Source organism: Leptonychotes weddellii, chromosome 8, assembly GCF_054177405.1.
Source record: "Leptonychotes weddellii isolate Sample4059 chromosome 8, ASM5417740v2, whole genome shotgun sequence".
In the NCBI taxonomy this organism is placed as follows: Eukaryota; Metazoa; Chordata; class Mammalia; order Carnivora; family Phocidae; genus Leptonychotes; species Leptonychotes weddellii.
Genome location: NC_138376.1, coordinates 95677546 through 95703287, shown reverse-complemented (window position 1 = coordinate 95703287; position 25742 = coordinate 95677546). Strand labels below are relative to the sequence as shown.

Sequence of the window (25742 nt, the reverse complement as noted above, 5' to 3'; positions counted from 1 at the left end):
TTGGACCTTGAGTGGTACTTCCTGGATCTTTCTCCCCATACGACTTCCAATTTTTTGCTGAGATCATAATAATTTAGTACTTTTGGTTTTATTTATTTATTTATTTATTTATTTATTTTTAAAGGTTTTATTTATTTATTTGACAGAGAGAGACACAGTGAGAGCAGGATCACAAGCAGGGGGAGAGGGGGAAGGGAGAAGCAGGCTTCCCGCGGGGCAGGGAGCCCGATGCAGGGCTCGATCCCAGGACCCTGAGATCATGACCTCAGCCGAAGGCAGACGCTTAACCAACTGAGCCACCCAGGCGCCCCATAGTACTTTTGGTTTTAGACAAAGTTTCCTTTTCAATGTCTCTTCTATGTCAAGAATCCTTACTTAGCACTTACATTAAACATCACTATCATTATTTGTTTACATTGAACCAACATTTGAGTATCAACCAAGTTGCCAGGGAATGGGCTTTGCAGGAAAAAAAAGACTACTAAGACTTGATCCCTGTCTTACTGTTCTATAGTCACCTTCACCGATTTTATAATTTATAGTATTTTATAAATATTTTCCGATTTTCTCCTCATAAAATTCAGTGATATTTTCCTCGTGGTTTTTATTAAAAGTACTTCCCTGCAGGTCTTCCAAGTGGAGTCATACAGAGAAATCTCAACAACATCGAGATGTGCTTCTCTGTTCAAGGCCCTTTACGAGCACCCTTCACCTACGCTGCTTTCACATATTTATATCCCGTCATTTCATACTACAAAAACCTGGCTCCAAGCTCACCCCTCCAAGAGGTTCTCCTGCACAGTGACCCAGGCTGCCCAGCCTGAACCTTCTGGATGCTCCAGCGTTCTACACATACCTTTAATGCTACTTTCCAAGTATTCTGTTCACTCCTATTTTTCATTGTTATTTATTGGATAAGGACTGGTTTCTACTGGAAATTCCTCAGAAAAGGGGAATCAGACCTTTTGGCTGTCCTCATAGTTTTTAACACAGTGACTGGCATGAAGTACTCAAAAATAACATACCTCGCATGCTTAATCCCCACAACATATATGTGTGTGTATTCACGTGTGGCATATAAACAGAGGTGCACACACGGTGATTTCTGAGTCCTTGGTGCACAAGATGCTTAAGCTTTCTTGTCCTCCATCTACTCATCTGTGAGGCAGAGACACAGTCACGTACTGTGGAGCTATGTTCTGGAGAAGATTAAATGGGATCCTGTATGGCAATGCTTCCTTAGCCACTGCCCAGGGCGCCAAGGTGAGGAAACTGTGGGGCTGATGATGTCTGACAGCCAAGCCAGCGCTCCTCACATCCTCACTCCCTCAGCTGTTCTCAGCCAAATTTATTTCATGGTCTTTCCGATGTACTCCAAAAGCAAAGGCAACTTTAAGAAGCAGCCATACCAACACCTGGAATGTCATCACATACCCAGATGGCAGGTTCCCTCCCTTTCTACCTTCAACCAACTCGCAAAACCACCCCCTCAACAATCTTCTATTACAGAGGGAGCCACTTCTTTTCACTTCACCCTCTAGAAATGCAACTCCTACAACACTTCACTCACAACTTCCAAAAAAGGCAGCTCGTACTTATACGTGGCCAAAAGTGGCAGAGCACTGTGCGTTTGCTCGGGGCTTACATACTTCCCCCATGCCTTTATGTGCTTTTGATGTTTGCACATCTGCCCTAGAGAAGTCACAGTTGCTGTTTAAATTGGTTTGTACAACGTCCAGCCAAGTAACACACAAATACTGGCTAAAGAAAGGTGCCTGGAGGTGAATCAGCATCTATGCCTACCTACCTTCCTAGGGATGCTGGTCATTATGCTTAACTGGTTTCTAGAATGTACAGCTGCCGAGGAACACAGTAGTACCTCCTTAAACCCAGTACTGTCCAATGTGGGAAACAAAGGCCAAAAAAAAAAAAAAAAAAAAAGTTAAATCTCCTTACTACTTATAGCTCACGGACAAGTCCTTGAAACAGAGTGACATTCCTCTAGGAGCTCAGCTGCCTCGATGATAATACTTTGCTAAGGGCAAGAGGCAATCTTAGCTTAACATTACCTCTACCCCCCAAAATCCTGTAAGTCTACTTTAGCATATAAAAATTCCTTTGGAAAACCTCCTTTATTTCTACCCCCACCCCAAGATGTATGTTGGCAATCATCCCCCAAGCATCTGAGCCACCAATATACATCTGAAGGGTCTCATGACTAAGCTTTTATTAGACAGTAATAAATGACCTTTTCCTAACAATAGCTAGCCCCCTCAGGGTCCTGGAAATCTTGCTTCCAAAATTCCTTAGAGACTTAACGCTATTCCTAAGCCCCTCCCAACTTGAAAGGATATAATCAGTCACTCCTCACAACCCCAGTGCGGCTCCTTCTGCCCACGGGTCCTGTCCCTGTGCTTTAATAAAACCATCTTTCTGTACCAAAGATGCTTCAAGAATTCCTTCTTGGCTGTTAGCTCTGAAACTCAACATCTTTCCTACATCAGTGTCCTAGAGGCAGCCTTGTCCATAAGAACTGCCCTGAAGGGGTGATCTAGACAAGAGTCACCAGGAGAGGGGCAGTCCAAAGTCAACTTTCCAAATGAAGCCCAAGTGCCCCCCAGAATCTTCCTAATGTCCCAGAGACTCCTGAGACCCTGGAATCAGTAGACTATCCAATACTGACTCCCTGTAGGTCTCCTGGAAAATCCTGGCCTTTGTCAACTTGGGAGAAGAGTCTGTCCTAGCTCATCATATCCCCAGAATCTATACATTGCATAGCACATAGAAGATGTTCACCAAATGTTTGTCAGTAAATAAATATCATAAAATAGCATATGCTTCTAACTAGGTCTGCCCTTGGTGCTAGTATAAAATACCCAAATTCTATAGTGATTCATAGTCTAATATTTAAATCCCATGATGCTGATTAAGTCTTGGTTTGGTTTCTTCTCCCTCTTTTTTCTGTAGAAACTAGACAGCATGTACATAATAAGGTAAAATAGCTTATTGGCCTCAACACAATCACTGAATTCCCCAGCTGTCTTAGTTCTTTTGTTGTACCCTGACTGAAATGTTTCTTGAGTCTCTTAGACAGGTGTGTTATTTAGTTCTCTTGATTATTCCTAAGTTTTCCTGAAGAGGTACTTGTATTCTGACCTCTTCGTTCTCCTGAATTTTGGTCTTGGTATCATTATGTCTGCTAATCATTTAGATCATGTATTATCAAGTTTGCTAATTAATTACTACAAATTAATTACTACAGGGTATAAATTAAAAAATTATGACATCATATTCATTACTTGGTTCACTGCCATCAGATTCTTCACCTTTCTGGGTTTTCTTTTTAAATATATATATTTTGGGGGCACCTGGGTGACTCAGTTGGTTAAGCGTCTGCCTTCGGATCCCAGGGTCCTGGGATCAAGTCCTGCATTGGGCTCCCTAATCAGCGGGGAGTCTGCTTCTCCCTCTCCCTCTGCCCCCCATCCTGCTCACGCTCTCTCTTGCTCTCAAATAAAATCTTTAAAAAATTTTTAAAAAATAAATATATATATATTTTTTATTTTTAAGTAATCTCTATACCCAAAGTGGGGCTTGAACTTATAACCCCAAGATCAAGAGCCTCCTCACACTCCATGGACTGAGCTAGCCAGGCGCCCCTTACCTTTCTAAATCTAAAAGAGAAAAGCCAACTGTAGACTTGAACACAACTTCTAAGATTACTCTAAGCCATCATTTTCCCCTTTTCTGGTTCTAGCCTTGTAATTTGCACAAGAGTAACACCAGCCTCCTTCACACTACCAGAAAGTACCATGAATACTCACAATTAGATGTACCAGAAAGCATTCAGCTAATATAAAGGGCTATGCTAATAGCAAGTCATTTGGCTGTGATTCTGTGGGCCCCCAGAAGAGAAGCTGGTAGGATTCTGTTTCTTTATTTAAAAGAACTCTGAGCAAGTAAATACAAAACATTCTTGATACTGAATATATCATTAGAAGGACCAGGAAACAGTGTCTTATATAGATGCTAAACAGTCTCATTTTGTGTTTTCAATTTTAAGTGGAATTATCCAGAATGTGGTAATTAACACTCTCCTTTATGTTCTCTGATCAAGAAACATCTGACTGGTTATAGCCATACATTATATAAATATATATATATAGTTTAGTTACTGAAAAATTATGTACCACATTTAATTTGCAAATTCTAATGTGTCAGTAATTTCAGGACCTTCAAAGTTAAAGTAAAATTTTACTCAATTAAAAAAAGTTATAAACATGCTTGGCACTAACTGTATCCAATTAACCACAGCAGGTGGTAGGTAATTGTGGAAAAACACTTATTGCAGATTGCAAATAAATCTGTCTTTTGAAAATGTAATAGTACAAGACTGCCTTTCTTTTCCCCTTCCTTCCCTCCTTTCTCCCTTTTCTCCCTAAAGGAGTCAAATTGGCTTACAACATTATATATGATGAACTAACAATTACATACAAATAAAATAGGGGAGTTGTACAGTGGTTATTTTAAAACACAGAGGTTAAATTGAGCTGTTTGATGATGCTCAAAGACTGAGTATAACAGTCACCCACATGATAGAGCACAAACTGAGGAAGAGCAATACCCAGAGCTGTGGGTTCAAGGTGAGGAAAAAGGTGGGGTCAGGTTGGTATCTGAGTTTTATCCAGTGGTGGGTTCAAGTGCACTCACACTCCAGGTAGAAGGTGACTTTGCTTATTGAAATGGCTTTCAAACATCCTCCCTTAACCAGACGGTCCATAAGATGCTGCTCCCCAGGGCAACACAGCCCTGTTAAAACCATTTCCAAGTATTAGAGTGTTTAGATAACAGTATCATGCTTGAGAGCAGAAAAGACTCACTTTAAGTAAGAGCTGCCTTTCAGCATTTCTGTCCATAAAAAGATCACGGGTATTCAGAGTGGGTAAATTGAAGGAATAGGAAAAAAAAAAAGAACTTAGTATCCTAGAGTGAAAAGAAGAAATGGAAGATCATTCTGCTGTCTTGAAGCTTTATCCTATGAAAAAGAACTTGTGCCTTAAATATATCCCAGGGACAATGAAATTATCAGCACTGTAAAAACAAAACAGTAGTATAATTCTCATTGTAAATAATGAAACAGAAAGAGAAAAAAGAAATACAAAGAGAAAGGACAGGAATAGAAATCGAAATGGGAAAAGGACGATCTGCTTGTAAAATAACTTTGAATGATTTTTCAAGTTAAGTATTCAACTACTAATATGAAGGAAAACTAGCATTCCTATAGTGTTAGTTGACCAAGCGCTTTGAGGCCTGCTTGGGGAGCGGGGGGTGCTGGGGGGGGGGGTGTTACTATAATTTCGATTCACACTGAGGGAGTCCAGTCTCTGAGCAGCTGTCTGCAACCGGGAGGCAGAAGGGGACAACCCCAGGTCTCTGGGCTGTGCTGTCCTGCCTTAAACAGCACACAGTGAGGGCGGGCTTGGGTAGCTCTACAGTGCACCGTGATAAAGGAGAACGAAAGACAGCTGACACAGTGTTTTGCTCTGGAATTTCACTGTCTCCTGGAGAGCTCAAATTGATCAGGAAAGTGACTGAGGACGTTGCGTCCAACCTACAGGACAAAACCACGAGGGGTGCCTGGAATTCAGTCAGACGTGTCTGTGACGATGGAGTGGCCTGAAGAGTATGAAGGAATTCAGGGTTACATCAACGGTCTCTACAGTGGGGTGGAAAGTCACCTTTCTGTTTTGTAAGAACCAAAAAAAAAAAAAAATGCAAAATCCAATCAAGTGATGTGGGGGCTGCAGGTTTCCCTTGAGAAGACATGGAGTTATGGACACGGCAATTATACTTCAGCAATTATTCACCAGGGTCACCAGTGGGAGTCCAGGCAATGTCGCAACACCAATCGCTGGCCTTTGTACAAACAACCTCAAGAGTACTCAGAAAGCCACCCCTCTCTGCTGGGAAGGAAGCTCAGTTAACCCTGGTGTCTTTGCACAGAGTACCAATCCCAGAGAATAATCTACAACCACCACTCCACTCAACCCTCATTTCACAGCCCCCCTTTCCCAATTTATTGTTTTCCTTAGCATTTACCAACTTCCAGTATATCTTTCATTAATTTGTGTTGTCTATTCTCTGCCTCTTCCCAGGAATGTGAACTTCCTGACAGCAGAAATTTTCATTTTGTTTGCTCATGTTTTCCTGGAGCCTAGAACAATGCCTAGGTACACAGATAGTTTAAGTGATTATTGAATGAAGCAATGAATGGATTTTAAAAAAATGAATAAAACCAAAACTAAGAACTAGTGTTTTTGTAAAAGGCATCTGAATATTTGGTATTTTATATCGTATTTGAAAGAATTTGGTCTATTGAGAGACTATCTGGTTTATAATTACAATTTTAAATGTTTGATTAGGTAACTGATTTAATGTGACTTTTAAGTGGAAATTCGGCTAAGTTCGTAAGTAATATTGGAATATTTAAGAGAATTCTAGATTTACTGTATTTATATATTTGATTTTTAGATTTATAAGGTTTAAGTATTCAGGAAGGCTAGTCAATTAGAAAACTGAAGTACTTAAATATGAAATTGAGTGTATCAACTAAATCTGTGTACCAGTACCAGTTACAAAGTTCCTTTAAAAGTCTTTATTAACATTTCCTAATTTTACCAATAGAATAAGATTTGCAAGCTGTACTTAGAAGTATGTTTTCTGAATCTGACTTTAATGAATAAAATGTTAACTTTTAAATTTTAAACTTTTAATTTTAAATTTAAATTTTAAATTTTTAAATTAAAAATAAACTTTCAAAAGAGTCTTTTCAACAGGACAGAGAGACAAATCACCACAGTGTGCTGCAGAAGGTGAAAGGCTGCATATGTGTACAGAGAGAATCACAGAAAACCCAAGTCCTTGTTCTGGTGCCCTCACTTATAAGAAATTAGCCTAGGTCAATCCCCTCATCTCTTGGAGTGCTTTCATCCACAACATGAGATTGCATGAAAGTCCCTGGAATTCTAAATTATGACACCGTTCCTTAAGGACATAAGACAGATTCAAAATGCTGCAGGGGTTGAGAAGAGGGGGGATTCCTTGCATGAGGAAAATCAGGAGTTCACCAGTGGAGAGGGATATGACAAGTCAAAATGAGGGGAAACAGCATTCGAGGCACATGAAACCACATGAGCAAACGCTCTTGCATGGGAAAATGGAAAGCGGGGAGTCAGTGGAAAATGTCCAGTGGTGAGCCAGCCAACAAGTCTGGTCAAGAGAGCACTCCACCACCCCACCAATGTGTTGAAGAATCTGTCTCACAGCTCAAAAGGCTAACGTATTAGTAGCAGCCTTTACCACATCTGCCAGGATATAAGAAACAGTTTACTAACACATTGATAGTATTTACATAGGACCTAAACAAACAATTAGTTATCAAAATTATTTTATCCATTTTATTAAGATTAGATTTTACAAGAAGGATGTTTTTAAATTACTCAGTAATTTCTTGGCACCTTATTTAAAAATGAGCTACAATACTTCATTAGCCTAAGATGAATGATGACTCAAATATTCATCTTACAGAATCCATCTTCAGTTCTATGAAACTGAAAGAATACCCACATAACCTGGTATTTCTGTAAAAATTCTCGACAAAGCTAAAAATACTCTCCACTGAAAGGTCAGTAAAATTTGGAGATGAATGGATTCATATTCATCAATATTTCAAACCCTAGCAGGCTATCAGCAAGGTCTTGGGGGAAGTAGCATATTCAGGGAAGGAAATAAGCGTTTTTCAAGTTTCATTCAGTAACTACTTGCAGCCTGCATAATGTTTTTAAGCAACACAAGAATAAAGACGTATTTTCTCCTAAATCTTTATAAATTAGCTAAGCAAAACAGGCCACATGTACATTATAAAAGAAAATGTCACCAAATTACTGTAGCTTCTATCTCTATAAAGGAGACTTTCATCTGTCCAGTTAAAATAATTTGAACAGGTGTTGCTGACCCAAGATTTTCAAATGCATTGAAAATCAGCTGCTCAGGCAAACCACTCCCAATGGGATTGGGTTGAAGCTCTGCTCCTCATCCCTCTTCCACCTTGTTGGAACCCCCACACCAGGACAGCCAGGAAAACATGGGCACCCAAGCACACGGTCCATCTGCACATCCCACACTGAGAGTCTCAGTATTTGCTCCATATTTGTTCAGTGGAGGTTAGAGAAACAGAATACCCATTTCTTTGTATTATACATCAGGTATCCAGTGACCTCTTTTCTTTTGAGCTGTCCCACAACAAAACTATTCCCACAGAAAATCTGAATAAGCAATGCAGAATTTACTAACTGAATTTACTAATTTACTAAATTTACTAATTTACTAACAGAATTTACTAATATCACAGGGCAAACTAGGAGGGGATTTATAACTTTTCCTGGGCCGACATCATTAGAAGCATCTCTCTCTTTTTTTTTTTTTTAAGATTTTATTTATTTATTTGACAGAGAGAGACACAGCGAGAGAAGGAACACAAGCAGGGGGAGTGGGAGAGGGAGAACCAGACTCCCCGCTGAGCAGGGAGCCCGATGTGGGGCTTGATCCCAGGACCCTGGGATCATGACCTGAGCCGAAGGCAGACGCTTAACGACTGAGCCACTCAGGCGCCCCTAGAAGCATCAGGCGCCCCTAGAAGCATCTCTTGTTCTAAGTTTCTCCCCCTCAGCCCTCAGGCATCTCCTTCTCTCACATTTTCTTTTTTTGTCCCTCCAGGACTCAGTTTCTGTGTGCCCTTTCCACCCCACGTCCCCTAGTTCCCCCTGACTCTCTCCAGATCCCCCTCAGTCCCCTTTTCTTAAGACGAGGAACTTAATTCTGTCCCAGCTTCTGTGTTTATGTTGACATAGCCCAACTCCTAAGTTTAATGATCATCTCCAGGATTTTAACATCAGGAATGACACTGAACGACAGTGGAGCCATACTGAGAGCTCTTACAATCACCCCAGCGCTTCTTCAATTTGGGGAACTTTTATGAGAAGTTATAATACAATTTTTTAAAAAATATTAATTTCTTACAAAAGTTGAAATGTTCACACACACACACACACACACACACCCCAATTACACTCTGCCAGGGTCATATATGACGTATCTACTCAACATCATTCATTCATCGTTTCCCCATAAGTATTTACATAGCGCTATCCATGAATGAGTCATTTTCTAGACACTGGTGATATGGCCATAAAGAACAGCTGAGGTCCCTGACCACAAGGAGCTTAATGCTCATTGGGAGAAAAAGAAAATAATTATGCATAAAATAAAATGCCACAATGCTACAAAGAAAAATAAGGCAGAGTAAAGGAGATAGTAATGGATTACGTTTTTAAGTGTAATATGTGTGTATGTCTATATATATATATATATATATATATATATATATATACACATATATACATATATACACATATATACTAGAAGTTTTCATTTGTGCCTTTTTTTTAACATTTAAAGTGGCAAGAGCAGAAATCTACAGTTGTCATTAGAAGCTTTTCAGAATATGGAGAAATCTCAATCAGGCTGCTAAGCAACAGATACCAGGATTTTCAGCCCTGCCATCCAGAACACACACCTATTTTCATGGTTTTGCATTCCTTCAGCACAGCTGCGTGGAAATAATCAACCTCAAAGCTACGAGAGACCAGAAACAAGATCTGCTAACCAAACAGATTATCTCTGCGGCATGTTCCCCAAAGATTTATTAAATTATTATGAGAGAAGCCATGGGAACATAAATAAAAAATTTAACCTGTTCATCCTCAGAATGTGTCCAAACAATAGATGTTGCTTTGTAGGTCTGCTATGCACATCATTAAGCTTTCATCCAAGTAAATAAAGAAGGACTAAAAGAGCAACCATTTAAAACATTTACGCTCTTTCAGTGCGTTCTAGTACGTACAATTTATGCTTCAGAAGACAACTTTGCACATGGGCCAGATGTCCAAAATTCTATCAACTTATCTATTTATTTCTATCTTCAACCTACTCATCTTTCCTTAGCTCCAGCAAGCTATTTTTAACTTTGTGGTAGGTGGTATACAAAATCCAAAGAATCTTCCGATAAAAGAATGCATTAAAGGTAGTAGCTCAACACCTAACTGCTATAACAAAAACAGGGCAGTAGGCTCACAGAGGAAGGACTGTGGTTCATTCACCTGTTTCCCCACCCCCTGGCCGAGCACAGAGAGTGCGTGATACATATTCCAGGAGGAATTAATAAATGAATCTCACCTTGTCATACCAGTACCCAAGTGCGGTCACAAGCACCTCCCACGCATGGTCTCAGTTGTCACAAAGCCCGCAGGACAGCCATCACTCTCCCACTTTGTAGATGAGCTGGTTAACTGAGATGTGAGTAAGGTGAAGATCATGTAGCTAAGAAGGGACCGAAATGGGACCTGAATCAAAATCTTCGTGACTACCTCCATGCTTGCCACCACCAGGCTAGAGTCCCTTTATAGGACAGAACCTTTCTTTTCCTTTCATCTAGTTTATTCCTCTTGGCTTCCCCCCACAGGACCACAGTCTCTCCTCAGCCTGAGGAAATAGTGAGTATATAGTCATTGACTAAATGCGAAGGACCAGCCTCTGGAGTAAAATTTTAGGAACTGCGTTTGAAAATAAAAATACCTAACCTGACTGCAAACTTTCCATATTAAAATGGGAGCAAACTTGCTTCAAGGAACAGCAGCTTAATACATGGCTACTTATTTCATCAACCCACAAGAAGAGTCTTCCCTCCAGTACCCTAAAACGGTCTTATTAAAGTAACATCATCAAGGGAGTACCATCCCATCACGTCTGTCATATTCTATTGGTTAGAAGCAAGTCACAGGTCCTGTCGGAAATCTGGGGGAGGGATTATATAAAGGTGTGAGTACCAGAAGTCAGAAATATCTGGGGTCATCTGAGGGTCTGTCCACCATAAGCACCAGCAGGGGCTTTACACACATGCATGTGGATGACCTCGTCCAGTGAGTTAACAACAGAACTGGAAATGAGGCGTGTGCATCAGAATCATCTGGATGGTACGCTAAAACACAGATGTCCTGCCCCCAAGTTTCTAATTTAGTAGGTCTAGGGTGGGAGACTGCATTTCTTACAAGTTCCCAGGTAAAGCTGATGGTGCTGGTTAAGGGATCACACTTCAAGAACCTATAGTCTAGCCTGTCCAAGCCACTTCCACTGCCACCTCCCAAAGCAGCCAGCTCTCAGTCCTTTAGGATTAGGAATGTACATACTGGCAGCATAGTCTGCCCATGGAAGGCGCATGCAAGCCTGGTGACACACAGAGGGCTTTTGGGGCAGACAATTCTGGAGTCCCAGATACCTAGAGCATGGTCTAGAAGATGAGGAACACAATCTAGGTGGGCCTATAGACATTCTCAACAAGGCTCAGACAGACAAAGTTAAAAAGACACCCTCTAAAATTAATGGCTCAGGACAGGGGTCAAGAATCGTGAAGGGTCAAACTTTACCCTACTTGCAAGCTACCAAATTAGCCTGTCAGCTTCACAGATCTTGGCAGAAGACACAAGATGCCTGGATCACAGAAAAAAACACAATTATAGCAATAGCAATAGCCATAGTAACATCATTGCATCAGTTCCTTGAGCCCTAATTCCAAAAGGGTGACATGATGAGGGTCAGATGTTGCCTGTTTACACAGTGGGGTATGTTTCAGGAAAGTAACACTGAGATTAGGAAGCCCTGATTTCATAAGGTGGCTGCTAGCAAATCTACCTGACACCTGGTCCAGAGGGAGACTTGATCTTTATTATCCTGGACAGTAAATCAATCTGCCCCAAGGGAGACAGTCTCTCCTTTCCAAGGCCCCTGTTATGCAAAACATCTCTGAAAAGACAGTGCAAAGAAAAGTAGCTGTTAATGCTTTTGCTCAGAGGACCAGTTGTGCAGAAACTTGAGAAACCTATGGAGAATTGTCTCCTGACAACAGGGGTCCAGTTGCCAGGCCTCAGGGTAACCCTGACTGGCAAGAAGATGAGGACATAAGCCAGCAAGGTATCTGAGGAAGAGTTTTTGAGGCAGAGGGATCAGTAAATTAAAAGGCGCTGAAGACCAAGCAAAGGGAATTAACCAGCAGGGTGTTGGGACACAGGGTCAGGGAAGTTACAGCGGAGGAAGGGGAATATAGATCACAAAGCATCCTTCCTTTCGGCCGGTGTAAGGACTCTGCGCTTTATTCTGAGTGAAATGAGGAGTTACTGCAGGGTTTTGAAGGGAGGCGTGGCATGGGACCAAATGTTTTGAGAGGATCGCTCTTGTTACCATGTTGGGAACGGACTGAAGATAGGCCAGGGCCAAAACAGGGAGACCAGCTAGAAAACTCATGCAGAAACCAGGTGAGAGATGGTGGTGGCCTGGGCCAAGGCCCTATCAACAGAAGGGTGGGAAGTTGTTGGACTGGAGGTATATTTTGGAAGTAAGACTGGAAATGGGGTATGGTAGGGTAAACCCACCCAAGACAAAAACCTCTCAGGCTTTGGGCTTCTGCATTTGAAATGGAGTTGCCATTAACTGACAAGTGGATAACTTTGGGAGAACTAGCGATATTTGGGGAGGAAGGAGATCAGAAGTTCAATGTTAGTCATGTTAATCAGTCATGTTATATCAGACATTCATGCAGACGTATCAAGTGGGTATTCTGAAGTTGAGGGGAATTTGAAATTCGGGAGCTGTTAGTGTCTGGATGGAATTTTAAAAGCACGAGTCCTGAGTAGCTCACAAGAGAAGGAGTGCAGATAGAAAGCAAAGGAGCTTGAGACAGGGCTTGTGAAGAAAGAGGAGGAAAAAAGAGGCCGATGCCCTGGAAACCAAGAGAACAAAGCGCTTCAAGAAGTAGTGAGCACCTATGTAAGTGGTGCTGGTAGGTCAACCAAGATGAGGACTGAGAACTGATCACTGGATTTTTTTTTTCAAGAGGGAGAGCTAATTGGGGCACCTGGTGGCTCGGTCTGTTGAGCGACTCTTGGTTTCAGCTCAGGTCGTGATCTCAGGGTTGTGGGATCGAGCCCTGCTTCTGGCTCCAGGATCTTTCCCCTCCATCTCCCTCCCTCTGGTTCTTCCCCTGCTCACACTGGCACACACATGTGTGTGTGCTTCGCTCTCTTTCTCTCTCAAAGAAATAAATAAATCTTAAAAAAAAAAAAAGATAAATCGTAAATAATTTAAAAAAAAGAGGGAGAGCAAATTATCTCTTTCCTCAAATCAACTGGAACCCAAATTCAAAGCTATTTTGGGACCATTATGCCTCCGCCAAATATAACAGGTCCCATTACATTAATCTAAAATATTTATTTTCCCTCAGCCTTGGAAAAGGGCTAAGTAGGACAGACAAAACTCTGAGAAGGACAGAGGCCAGCTCCACAGAGTCGGGCACAGGGCATCACTGCAGAGTAGAGGGCACTGAGCCCCTCAGGAATCAAACAGAACACTGGCACCACGTTCTTTCTTTTCCAGAGCTCAGATCTCCACAGGAACGTAGTTGTTGTACCTGGATATGTTGTAAATTCCTGGCTCTTTGCAAACAAGCATATTTAACTGTAAGTTCACAAAATGTGGGATGAAGCCAAATAGAAATGGGTTTTTACCTTTGTTAAAAAGATGACAGGCCCAAATGAAGTCGCTTTTGTTAGTCCCACCTCAGCAAATCAAGACTTAATACCTAACCTAACTGCAGTCTCAGCCTCTTCCAGCAATGTAACCTTTAACCAGTGAGGCTGGGGTCAGAGGTCAGCACTAGTGGGGAAATCCACCTGATGGACCTCTTCTGATCCCCACAGATGGGGAAGGTGACCTTGCTTGAAACAATCCACTCTTTGCTAGAAATTTCCTTTTTCTTTCACATCCCCTTCTGTCTATAAAAGCCTGCCATTCTATACCGCTCCTCAGAGTCCCTCTCTGCTTGCTAGCTGGGACACTGCCCAATTCATGTATTGTTGAAAACAGTCAATCCGATCTTCAAATTTACTCAGCTGAATTTTGTTTTTATAATAGCCTCCATTAGCAAAGGTCATCAAAAGTTGCATCTGTATCTAATTGTAAGATATGGGATAATGACGTGGAGAACAAAGGCAAAAAGAAAAAAAATTAAATTTTCTTACAACTTACAGCCCATTGAGAAGTACTTGAGACAGGCACAGTGACCTTCCTCCCCAAACTCAAGTGCCTCGATATTAATACCTTGCTGGAGGCAAAAGACAACCTTAGCTTGACATTAGCCAGACGTCCAAGATCCTGGAAGTCGTCTTTAGCATATGAAAATCCTTTTGGAAACTTCCTTTATCTCCATTCCCTCCCTCCACAAGATATAAGTTAGCAATCACCTTCCAAGCATATGGTCCACTGACATACATCTGAAGGGTCTCACAAGCACAAGTTTACTAGACAGTAGTAAATGACCCCTCAAGGTTCTGGAAACCTTGCTTCCAAATTCCTTAGAGACTTACACTATCCCTAAGCCAACTTGAAAGTATATAATCAATCACTCCTCACAACCCCAGTGCGGCTCCTTCTGCCCACAGGTCCTGTCCCCGTGCTTTAATAAAAACCACCTTTTTTTGCAATGAAGATGTCCCAAGAATTATTTCTTAACCATTAGCTCCCAGACCCCAACATTTCACATCAATAGCAGGATATAAAAGCATAGTGCTAGATACCATTGATAAACTATTTGCTCTGAACTCGTTAATGAAGGAAGGAGCAACCCCATAACCTAACTGTTGAGGAGAACAAAGGCAAGAGAAATGTAGCGAAAATTAAATTTCCTTACAATTTGCAGCCCCCTGATTAACACGGGAGACGGGCTGAGTGTGACATTCCTCATGGAACTCAGGGCTGCCTGAATGTTGATGTTTCACTAGGGACTAAAAGCAACCTTATCTTGACAGTAGCCAGACCTCCCGGATCCTAGGGATCCTAGAACTCTTCTTTAACGTGCAGAAATCCCTTTAGAGACGTCGGTGATCTCCACCCACCCCCCAAACTTTAAATTATATAATCAGTCACTCCTCACAATCCCAGTGCAGCTCTTTCTGCTGACATCCTGTCCCCGTGCTAGAATAAAAAGCACCTTTTTGCACCATAAGACGCCTCAAGAATTCTTTCTTGACGTTGTGCTCAAGGACCTGCATCAAGAACCAAAAGGAATTTAAGTGGGGGAGGGGAGGGGAAATACTGTGAACTCCAATAGTTTTCAAATGCATATCTGAACCACTTTCCAGATGTATTTTGCATCTGTTTACTGTTACCCAATCCACCTTGCTTTTTTTTTTTTTCTATACAGTACTTGCTTTTTAAATGTATTAGACTGTTCATCAGTAAATACAAGGCCTTCCTCTCTAGCAATGCCAATGCAATTTCCGGCCAGAGGAGCCAAGCTCTTCTCCAAAGTACAAAAGGATCTGTCAAGTGCCCGTGAGCGGCCCTGCCAGGAAGTAACCACCTTCCTTCTGGCTGGTGGATACTCCCCTCACATCTTCTGCATGCAGATTTCTCAAAATAGCAGGATCACATTTCAAAAAAATTTCTGAATGTGTGTTCTTATTTCCACACATTCTCAAAACTGTCGCGGTGGAAAAAATGCAAGTCCTGATTCTCCCAACATGCTTCCTTCTTTCAAGGACGGCGTCCTGGAGAGCAGGCTCTGGGGACCTGTGGAGTGAGCATCTCATAAATGACTGGAACCCCGCCTGGCACACAGTAGGCCCACAATAAAGAGGTATTTTCCTTGCTTCTTGGACTGGGGAAAATGCGAGGAAGCGATGAGTAAGAGCCTCCCAATCTTTTGAAACAAACTTTGCAGGAACCATGGATATGTTGAAACTCCCAGGTGGGGCCCTGGGGTATCAAAAATGGAATAACAGGGGCCAAAGACTGCACTTTCCTCCTGGCCTGCCCTAACTCTTTTAAGTAAGGGAACCCATCTTTCCATGACGCCTTCATGTACAAATGAATCCATCCTGGAAGCCAAAATGTTGGAAAATACAGACAATTTTCTTTGTAGCTCTCATTATTGCTACTTTCAGCTCATTCGTGTGCAGGGGGAGGGGGAGGGATCAGAGAAAAAACAAATATCTGACAGCTCAAGACTCGGAAATCAAGAGATTTGAAGAGATCCCCTCACCCAAGCTTTTTCTTTTGAATGAATCCGCTCTGCTTCTAGGATCCTTCACGAGGAGCTTGCTAGTGATCGACAAAAGAAATGTCTAATTATAAGAAAAATGCATTTTGCAATTTTCAAGGGGTTGGAGGATTCTGTATTTTAGATACACATCAGGAAAGTGTAATTTGTAAGGTACAAATAACCATAGGTAAGTTTGGAGATAAGACGTAACACACACATACATTTTCAGTGCATGATACATTATCTGGCTAAGCGCAAATAGCAAAGTGCCAGATTTTTGTCTTTTGAAAAGGAAGCAATATGTTGGTGACAAAAGGGTATTCTTGAAGATCTGTGGTTGTATTTTGGGAATTTCGTCTCCTCTGCATCAAAATGCAACACTTACAAAAGACTCACGCTGTGAGAAACTATTTAAAATTTATCTTTCCTTGAGGACCCAAAGCTTTCTTTTAGCCAACTCAAATTCATTTAAAATGTTCTGCTGCCTTCCCTGGTGCATTAAGGATGATTCTTAATTTAATACAGATATTTTAAATAAATTGCACTGCATTTCTTAAATATCCAATTGAAGGTAAAATGACAGGCTTGAAAATTTACAGTTTGGGATCATCCTTTTTGTGTTCTTCACTGCATCCTACCTCAGTAAACTGAAGAGGTGGCTTCACGGCGTTGGGGACAATTCAGACCTGCAATAATAGTGAACACGTGCATTATATGGAGAGCAAACCAGGGGGAGGATGAGGCTGATGCCCTCTTTTTTGCCATTTTAAACCAAACATTTAACACGGAAATTGCTACAGTAGCTTAAGGACAAATCCACTGACTATTCATCTTTTCCACTAGGTATCTTGTTAAAGTAGGTATTGTGCTAATATGCTTGGGAGACAGCTAAATAAATAAAACATATTCACGTTAACAAGTAATTATAATACTCAGGAGACTAAAGATCTTTCCTTTCTGGGTACTCCTTGAGATTAGTCCTTTCAGCCAGCATCCTACATTCTGGAAACAAGCGTGCAGATTCTCATGTCTCTTATTTATTCTATAGTCCTGAGATTATGGATATGAATGAACACCAAGCGAAGTAACATATTTGAACCATTCCACATTTGAACTGGCTTATCTTTGCAGTTAGTAATAAAATTCTATACTGGTTCTAAGAATCACATGGCTTGTTGTGACTTACTGAATTCATCTTGAAAACAGAACTAAAACCACACATTGTTGATATAAGAGCACACTACCACCGCACCCTCCCTCACCCCACCCCCGCCCCCAGTTTGCCATATTATGGGGCTTATTCTTGCAGACCTCAAGAATTCTGGTCATATTCTTTCAGACCTAGACCCTGCCCATATGTGCGATGGACAGTGGGATTAAGGTCTGCCCTTTTAAAACCCCCTTGACCGTATGAATGTAAAGCAAAATCTAGGATTTGTAACTCTGCACACTGACTGCTTATGCATACCAATTTAAGGAGATGGTACAGAACAGTAATTAAAATCCCAATGTACGGGGCACCTGGGTGGCTCAGTTGGTTGAGCGACTGCCTTCGGTTCAGGTCATGATCCTGGAGTCCCTGGATCGAGTCCCGCATCAGGCTCCCTGCTCGGCGAGGAGCCTGCTTCTCCCTCTAACCTTCCCCCCTCTCATGTACTCTCTCTCTCTCTCATTCTCTCATTCTCGCTCTCTCAAATAAATAAATAAATCTTAAAAAAAAAAAAAAAATCCCAATGTACGAAGTCAAACTTTCGGATTTCAAATCCGGGCTCTAACACATCCAAGCTGTATGAGTTGGAGAAAGTTGGGTAACTACTATCTTTCAGTGTCCTCATTTGTAAAATGAAAATAACATTACCTTCCTCAGGATTTCATTTTAGTTATTAACACAATTTTGTAGTGTATAACATGGCATCTGGCATTAAAAAAAAAAACACTAAAATATTATTATTATTGTCACCCTCAATGTGAATTAGTTCTAATCAGCACTCTAGTATTCAAAAACTCCCATTGGGATGGAAATATGTAATCTCCTCAGTTCTGTGTGCATTACCCACAGGGATGGCTCTTCTTAGCTATCCTCCCTGGAAAGATGACTCATGTCAAATTCATCTTCGTCTGCTGCTGGCATATGCTGCCCTGCACATGACTGTGGGGCTAGTATAGGGGTGAAGTGGTGAGGCTCAGACTCTGGACTCAAGCAGACCTGCAGTTAAATTCTTCCTCCCCCACTTAATTTTTCTGATCTTTAGTTTCCGTGTCTACAAAATGAGTTAAAAATAATGGTATCTGGGCGCCTGGGTGGCTCAGTCGGTTAAGCATTTGCCTTCGGCTCAGGTCACGATCCCAGGGTCCTGGATCGAGCCCCACATTGGGCTCCCTGCTCAGGGGGGAGTCTGCTTCTCCCTCTCCCTCTGCCCCTCCTCCCTGCATGTGCAGGCATGCAAGTGTGCTCTCTTTCTCTCTCTCTCTCCCTCCCTCTCTCTCTCAAATAAATAAATAAAACCTTAAAAAAAAGTAATGGTATCTATCCCATAGTGTTACTATAAGAATTCAATAAGATAATGCATGCAAAGTTCTTGGTATATGCCACTAAAAGCAAGAACCAGTATTTATATAGTATTTATCATGTGCTGGGAACTGTTTTAAAGCATTTTGCATGTATTAACTCCTTAAATCCTCAATACAATCCTACGATATAGGTACTATTATTATTCTCACTTTATGTATGGGAACATCAAGGCCCAGAGGGATCAAGTAACTTGTCCAGGGTCATATTAATGGTAAGTGAGAATGACAGAATTAAAATTCAGGCAGTTTGCTTGGATTCTGGAATCTTAACCATATCCCCTGTTGCCTCTCAGTAGTAAGTGCTTATCGGGTATTTGCTATTACTACAGTAATCAATAAATACTTGATGAAATATTTAGCAAATCAATATTTGCCGAAGCACTGATTTATTATTTACTGCATCTCACTAAGTACCAAATCTGTCACAGGCCACAAAAATGGACTCTCTTGCTTACAGGTTTTTGTTTGTTTGTTTGTTTGTTTTTAAAGATTTTATTTATTTGAGAGAGAGAATGAGAGAGAGAGAGAGAGCATGAGAGGGGGGAAGGTCAGAGGGAGAAGCAGGCTCCTCGCCAGGCAGGGAGCCCAATGTGGGACTCGATCCAAGGACTCCAGGATTATGACCTGAGAGAAGGCAGTCGCTTAACCAACTGAGCCACCCAGGCGCCCTGCTTACAGGTTTTTTGAAGCAACTTCTCAGATTCTGCCTACCCAAAGTATTAAGAAAACAAGTATATTAGGGCAGACAATTTGAAATAGGTTCCAATATACTATAATATCTATCATTTATATGATTAGATTTTATGAGTATTTTAATTAAAATAACAGTGTAAGATTTGCACAAAGGACTATCTTTAATTATGGATACAATACTACCTATTTCAAAACTTTGGGGGGAAATAAAACTACAGGAGGTAGCTTTGAAGGCAGTAAGAACACTCTTAAAAAAATTTTTAAAAATCATAAATTAAAATATGTAACACCTACCTCCCATAGTTTGAGGTTTATGATTATAGTCCCTGAAATATACAAAACAAATCTTTTCGTTGAGTAATCTGATCCCTACAACATAAGAGACTTAACTTGTGCTATTTGGCATGGAGAAGAGGGATTATTTTATTGTTTTCTTTGTAAACAAAGTATTACAAAGCAAAACTGTCTTCCATGCAATATTAAGAAAAAGGATATAACTGGGGCGCCTGCGTGGCTCAGTCATTAAGCATCTGCCTTCGGCTCAGGTCATGATCCCAGGGTCCTGGGATCGAGTCCCACATCGGGCTCCCTGCTCAGCGGGAAGCCTGCTTCTCCCTCTCCCACTCCCCCTGCTTGTGTTCCTGCTCTCGCTGTCTCTCTCTGTCAAATAAATAAATAAAATCTTTAAAAAAAAAAAAAAAAGAAAAAGGATATAACTGTATTCAGTTTTCTACGGCTTCATTCCTTGCCTCATTTTCTGTTCTGATCCTTGTTTATTTTCATTCACCTGTTTCTAATTTACATTATCTTGCTGTGTTTTTTAAACATGTATAAATTGCCGTAAGTTCTTCCTGGAACAAGATGGGTATAAATAAATGTCCTGTGAACAAAGTATAATTATAATGGAAGTTACACATGACATTTTCGTTTTAATGGATTTGGAAACAGGTAAGATTAATCTGACATTTATAACTTCACATCATTTACAGATCTCTGAGAATCCTCCAGAGTAGACTGTCTGAATTTAAAAAATAGTTACTGCAGTAGGCCGAATAATGACCTCCAAAGGTAGCAGGTCCCAATCCTTGGGACCGTAAATGTTACTTTATATGGGAAAGGGGTCTTTGCAGATGTGATTATTTAAGGATCTTGGGATATGGAGATTATCCTGGATTATTCAGATGAGCTCTAAATGAAACCACAAGCATTCTTATAAAAGACAGAGAGAGATCTGATAGACAGAGAAGGCAATGTGACCCCCAAGGCAGAGACTGCAGTGATGTGGACAAGGAATGCCGGCAGCCACAAGAAGCTGGGAGAGGCAAGGAATCAGTTAATTCTTAGAGCCTCCAGAGGAGCAAAGCCCTGCTGACTGTTCAATTGTGGTCCAGTGACAGTGCTTTTGGGCTTGCAGCCTTCAGAACTGTAAGGATAAATTTCTGTTGTTTTAAGCCACCAAATTTGTAGTAATCTGCTACAGCAGTCATAGGAAACTAATACAATTATTTTTTTAAATTATTTTTAGAGGGGGGAGGGGCAGAGGGAGAGGGAGAGAGTCTTAAGCAGGCTCTGCACCAAGAATGGAGCCCTCCTCTGGCTTGATCTCACAACCCTGAGATCATGACCCGAGCCGAAATCAAGAGTTGGAGGCTAAAGCGACTGAGTCATGCAGGTGCCCCAAAACTAATACAATTATTGATCTAAATATATACAAGTGTTAAGTGGAGAGAAAATTTTCCTTTTAACATTAAAGACACTAGGAAAGACAAAAACAAAGTTATTTCCTAGAGTAATGAAATCTTCAAAGGTAATTTAAAAAGATCAGGAATTTTTATTTCAAGGGATTGCCATATTATTCACGAAAATGCTACATTCCTAACCAAAGTCTCTAATATATCAATTTTATTAATGCAAAATTCTCTAGTATCAGGAAAGCAACTGGGAATGTTGGCCTCCTGTAGGCTTTTCATTCCACACTGTTCTCCAGCTCCTTCTCATCAAATCATTCTGTGCATAATCCCACCTCTATATTTTCTGTTCTGTTGGCTTCCCAGAATGTCTTCTTATTTTGCTGGAAGTAATCTATTATTTTATAAAGTCAGGTTATATATTTGCAGAATTTCACTTATGTAAGAGTTTAAAAGACCCTGCTGCTGCATTTACTGAGCTATGCATACAAACCATGTTTAAGCACCTACGGTTCTCCTGGAAAGTAAAAGGGAACATCCCAGCGGCATTGCCTAATTCATCTCACTCAATTTTGCTTGTTTCTAGATCAAGAGGCAACAAAATAAGCCATCCCCACTCGAGATAATTCTAAAATAAACCGTGCCGATGATAGAAACTTGCACTTAAGAAACCAGAGGAGTCTTTTAGAATCTAAGAGGCAATTCATTTGGCCAGAAACATGTGTCAAGGGGTAAGAAGATTTTCCTATTTATCTAAACTATAAACATTTTATGAAAAGTCTTCTTAGAGAACTTAATAGGTCTGCTGCTTAAATGACCAAAAAAAAGTCTGAAAATGAAGAACTCCAAGAACTGGGAAAATGAGGATTTAAGAGGCAAATATCATCCATCTGGTTGTAAAAGTATGTTAGAGTCATCCTTGATACCATCATCCTACATACCCATTCCAGAGTTAGCTGATTTTTTTTCCTAAGTAGTTCTTAAATCTGTTCATTTCTCTCCTCCCGGCTGACCATCACCCTAGTCCAAATCTTCCGAAGACAACTTCACTTGCCCTTTAAGGTGGGCTCCCCACTCACTCAGATTCCACCCACTCATGAGGGGGAGGGAAGCGTGGCAAAGGGGGTAGGGGGACATAAATGGGGACTTCAGTTTTCTTTTTCCTCTGAAAGTGGCAGGCCTTGAATGGGACCAGCACTCACTGCATGCGCTCTGCTACTCACCCTCTACTTGATGTTACAAGGAATTCACATGCTCTGCCCGTTTCCTCTCTGGAGAATGGGAATGAGAACACTACCTCATGGGACTGTTGTGAAGTGAGTCAACAAGTGGAAAGCACAAACAGAAACACAGTAAACAATCTTCACTATTTTGATTATCACCTACTAGGCCAGACTTTCAGGCTCTCACTGGAGCTATGTGGCCCTCTTTTAGATCACTAACACAGCTGCGATTTTACACTTCATTTATCAGTAACTATCAAATTACTGTCTGTTACTTCCTCTACTATAAATGTCATGAAGCCAAAATCAAGTCTGTGCTTGCTCCCCCTAGCACAGTACTTGGCAAAAGGAAAGCACTGGAATATTTGTTAAGTAAATCTCGCAAGTAAAGCAAACCAGTGACACTGACGGTTCCGACCTATAGTTTAGCTGTCTTCAGAATTCAGATGAGTCTTACTCTCCGATGTCAATGAATAACCAATTACTTGGGAAGCTTTCAAATATACCCATGCCCACGCCCCCGAGATTCCACTTTGATTGATCTGGGATCGGTCAGTATTTAACACTGCAAATAATTCTAATCTGCAAGGCAGGTTGGAAAGCTCTAGTGTTGTTCCCACCTGCTTCAGGTCAGGAGGGAAGGCCTTCAACCCAACCGCTGCCTTTGAATCTGATCAACAACCCCCACTCTTGGTTGAATTCTCCTTTCCTAATTAGATAATGGGGAATAAAAAATACTGGAAGCAGCAGCTTTATGGGCAGGATCTTGGCTGATGGAACACACCAGGATGGTTCCTACTGTTCAGACAACTGTAATCCTGGCAGCAAACCTGTTGGGTGGCTTCAGCCCAGGCCCAAGCACCCACCAAATCGCTCTCATTCAGGAAAGGGTCTTGAACCTCTTCTTACCTTTATTTTTTAATTTTTTAAATTTTTTTAATGGGCACAATTCCATACGGACTCCCTACCCCTGGTCCGAGTGTGACCCCAAGACACGAGGCTGCCCTTGGTGACGCCGCCGCCACGGGCTCCTACAGCAGGCGACCCCGGTAGCGGGGAGCGAGGCGGCCAGAGCGCGGCCGGCGACCCTGCGCGCCCCGCCCGGGGGAGGGAGAGGTCTCTCCCTGCCCTGGGAAACCGGGACACACGCGTCTATCGCTGGAGATCCCCGGGCGGGTAACGCTCTCTTGCCTCGGAAGGCAAGTCCCGGCTCCGCAAGCCCCTGGCGCAGCCGGGGGTCCCGGGTCTCCGCGGAGCCACCACCCCCGCGCGCGCCGCCCAGCCCGAACTTGGGACCGGACGCCAGCCCACTGCTCAGGCCTTGAGGAGCCGCGTTCCCTCCCTGTTCCCCCAATGGCCAGGGGAACGCCTCGCGGATTCCGGACCCAGCACAACAGGTCCTTCGGACACCCGCGAGGTTGGGAAAGCGCGCGGGGGGGTGGCGGGGAAGGGGGGAGTCTGGCTGGGAAAAGAAGTCGAGCGTTCTGTGGGCGCATTTCCAGCGGAGGGACCTCCCCACTTAGCATCTTCACTGGCCCCAGCCACACAGCAAATCCTGAGTTTGGGGAGCAGGGATTATCCCGCAGGCGCGGGTAGGAGCCGAGTTGCGGCCGTGTGCAGATGGCACCCATCCGCTCCGTCCGAGAGCAAAGTTACACGGTGCCGGGAAAGCGCCTCTCTGCGCGCCAGGACGCGACCCTCAGGGCGACGGGCGACCACTCACCTTGCGCCTGCGCCTCCATGGTGGCCGACTTCGGACTCCGCGCGGCGGGGCTCCCAGGCGCTTCCAGAGAAGCAGGCGGCGGTGCCCGAGTTCGGGACGCAGCTGGCCCCGCCGCCCGCGTCCGCCCTCCCCCTGCGCACTTGTCGCGAGCGCTGCGTGGAAGGGGTGGGGGGCCGGGGGCCGCCCGCACTGCTGCTGTGGTTAGCTCCGCGGCGTCCAGCGCACCTGGCCCGCACCACGCGGGGAAGGAGCCCGCCGGTGGGCGCCACCTGCCGGCCGCTCTGCGCATGGCGCCGGGGGCGCCCACTCGGGGCTCCGGGCGCCTGCTCAGGCCCTACAAGCGCCTGACCCAGCCGAAGCGGGCCCTCCAGCGCGGGGGCCCCAGGGCAAATCCCCAGGGAGAGAAGGCGGAGGGTGGATTTACAATACTGAACCCTAGCTCCCGGGGGAAATACGGAGTTTGGATCCTGTGATCCCCTGCACTCAACATTTTTGTCAAATGATCAATGTATAACCTTGTTTTATGTGGGTTTCTGTTTAAAGATACCTTATTTATGTATTGTTGACTCATGAACTTTGAGCTCAGGGCCATCATCATTAGAGCTGACACCTGAGTGAAACCTAGTAAGCTTATTTAACTGAACAACATTTCACGGGAACCATTTTAAATATCAAAATCACCCCCCTTCCCCCAAAAGCACAAAAATGGTGTATCTGTAGTCTGTGAAAAGGGCACTTGTTTACCGTCTGAGAGCTGAAACAAGGTAGAGCTTAGCCTTGTCTGACCTCAGCTAGAAAGGCATGCAGCCTGCCCGCCCAAGTTTTTCGGGGCTCTGCCCAAGTCTGGAATGACCGCGAAAGCCCTGCATTGATTTTGCTGTCACAAACAAATTTTAATAATGAGGCAAATTCACAGATATGGAGTCCTCAAATAATAAGCATCAACTGTGGGTATATTTTCTAATTTGGAACCCATAAGCCATTCCTGTAGGTTGATGAAGCAGTCACATTTTCAGAGAAAAGACTAGAAACTGACAGTTTTGTTCCAAGCCTGGCTTGGCAGGGTGACTAGAAAGCATAGCAGAGAAGAAAAACCAGCTCATGTCTCACCTTTTCAGGTCTTTAGCCCTTACACATCTCTTTCTCTTCACATCTACACATTCTCCATCTGTAAAATGAGAGATAGTATTTATTTACATTTGCTCTTGAATGGTTTGTTATTATTTTTTTCAGGTTTTTTTTTTTCTCCTTAAAATAGATGTTAAAGTCTGTCAGGGTCAAGTATGTGTCCTTTATCAACCCCCCCACCATTTCTTGCCAAAAAGCCTTATAAAAATTCATAGCTCAAAAAAGATTTATTGGGGGTGCCTGGGTGGCTCAGGTAGTTAAGCGTCTGACTCGATTTCAGCTCAGGTCATGATCTCAGGGTTGTGAGACTGAGCCCTGAGTGGGTTCTGTGCTGAGTGTGGAGCCTGCTTAAGATTCTCTCTCTCCCGGGGCGCCTGGGTGGCTCAGTGGGTTAAATGTCTGCCTTCAGCTCAGGTCATGATCTCAGGGTCCTGGGATTGAGTCCTGCATCAGGCTTGCTACTCAGCCAGCTTCTCCCTCTCCTTATGCCCCTCCCCCCCACACACTCA

General features: G+C 42.6%; 1 protein-coding gene across 6 annotated transcripts in view; it reads right to left on the bottom strand.

Moving 5' to 3' along the window:
• The window catches only part of TPD52L1 (TPD52 like 1), a 93623-nt gene extending 69285 nt beyond the window's left edge, over positions 1 to 24338 (bottom strand). For 2 of the 6 annotated variants that reach the window (XM_081828925.1, XM_081828926.1), the window contains exon 1: positions 24106 to 24337. In XM_081828925.1, the coding sequence (XP_081685051.1) occupies positions 24106 to 24124 (19 nt within the window). In that variant the 5' untranslated portion in view covers positions 24125 to 24337. Of the gene's footprint in view, positions 1 to 16845; positions 16894 to 24105 lie in introns of all 6 variants that reach the window. The other 4 variants (XM_081828927.1, XM_081828930.1, XM_081828928.1 and 1 more) reach the window with 3 other exon arrangements.
• Between the last annotated feature and the right edge of the window lie 1404 nt (positions 24339 to 25742).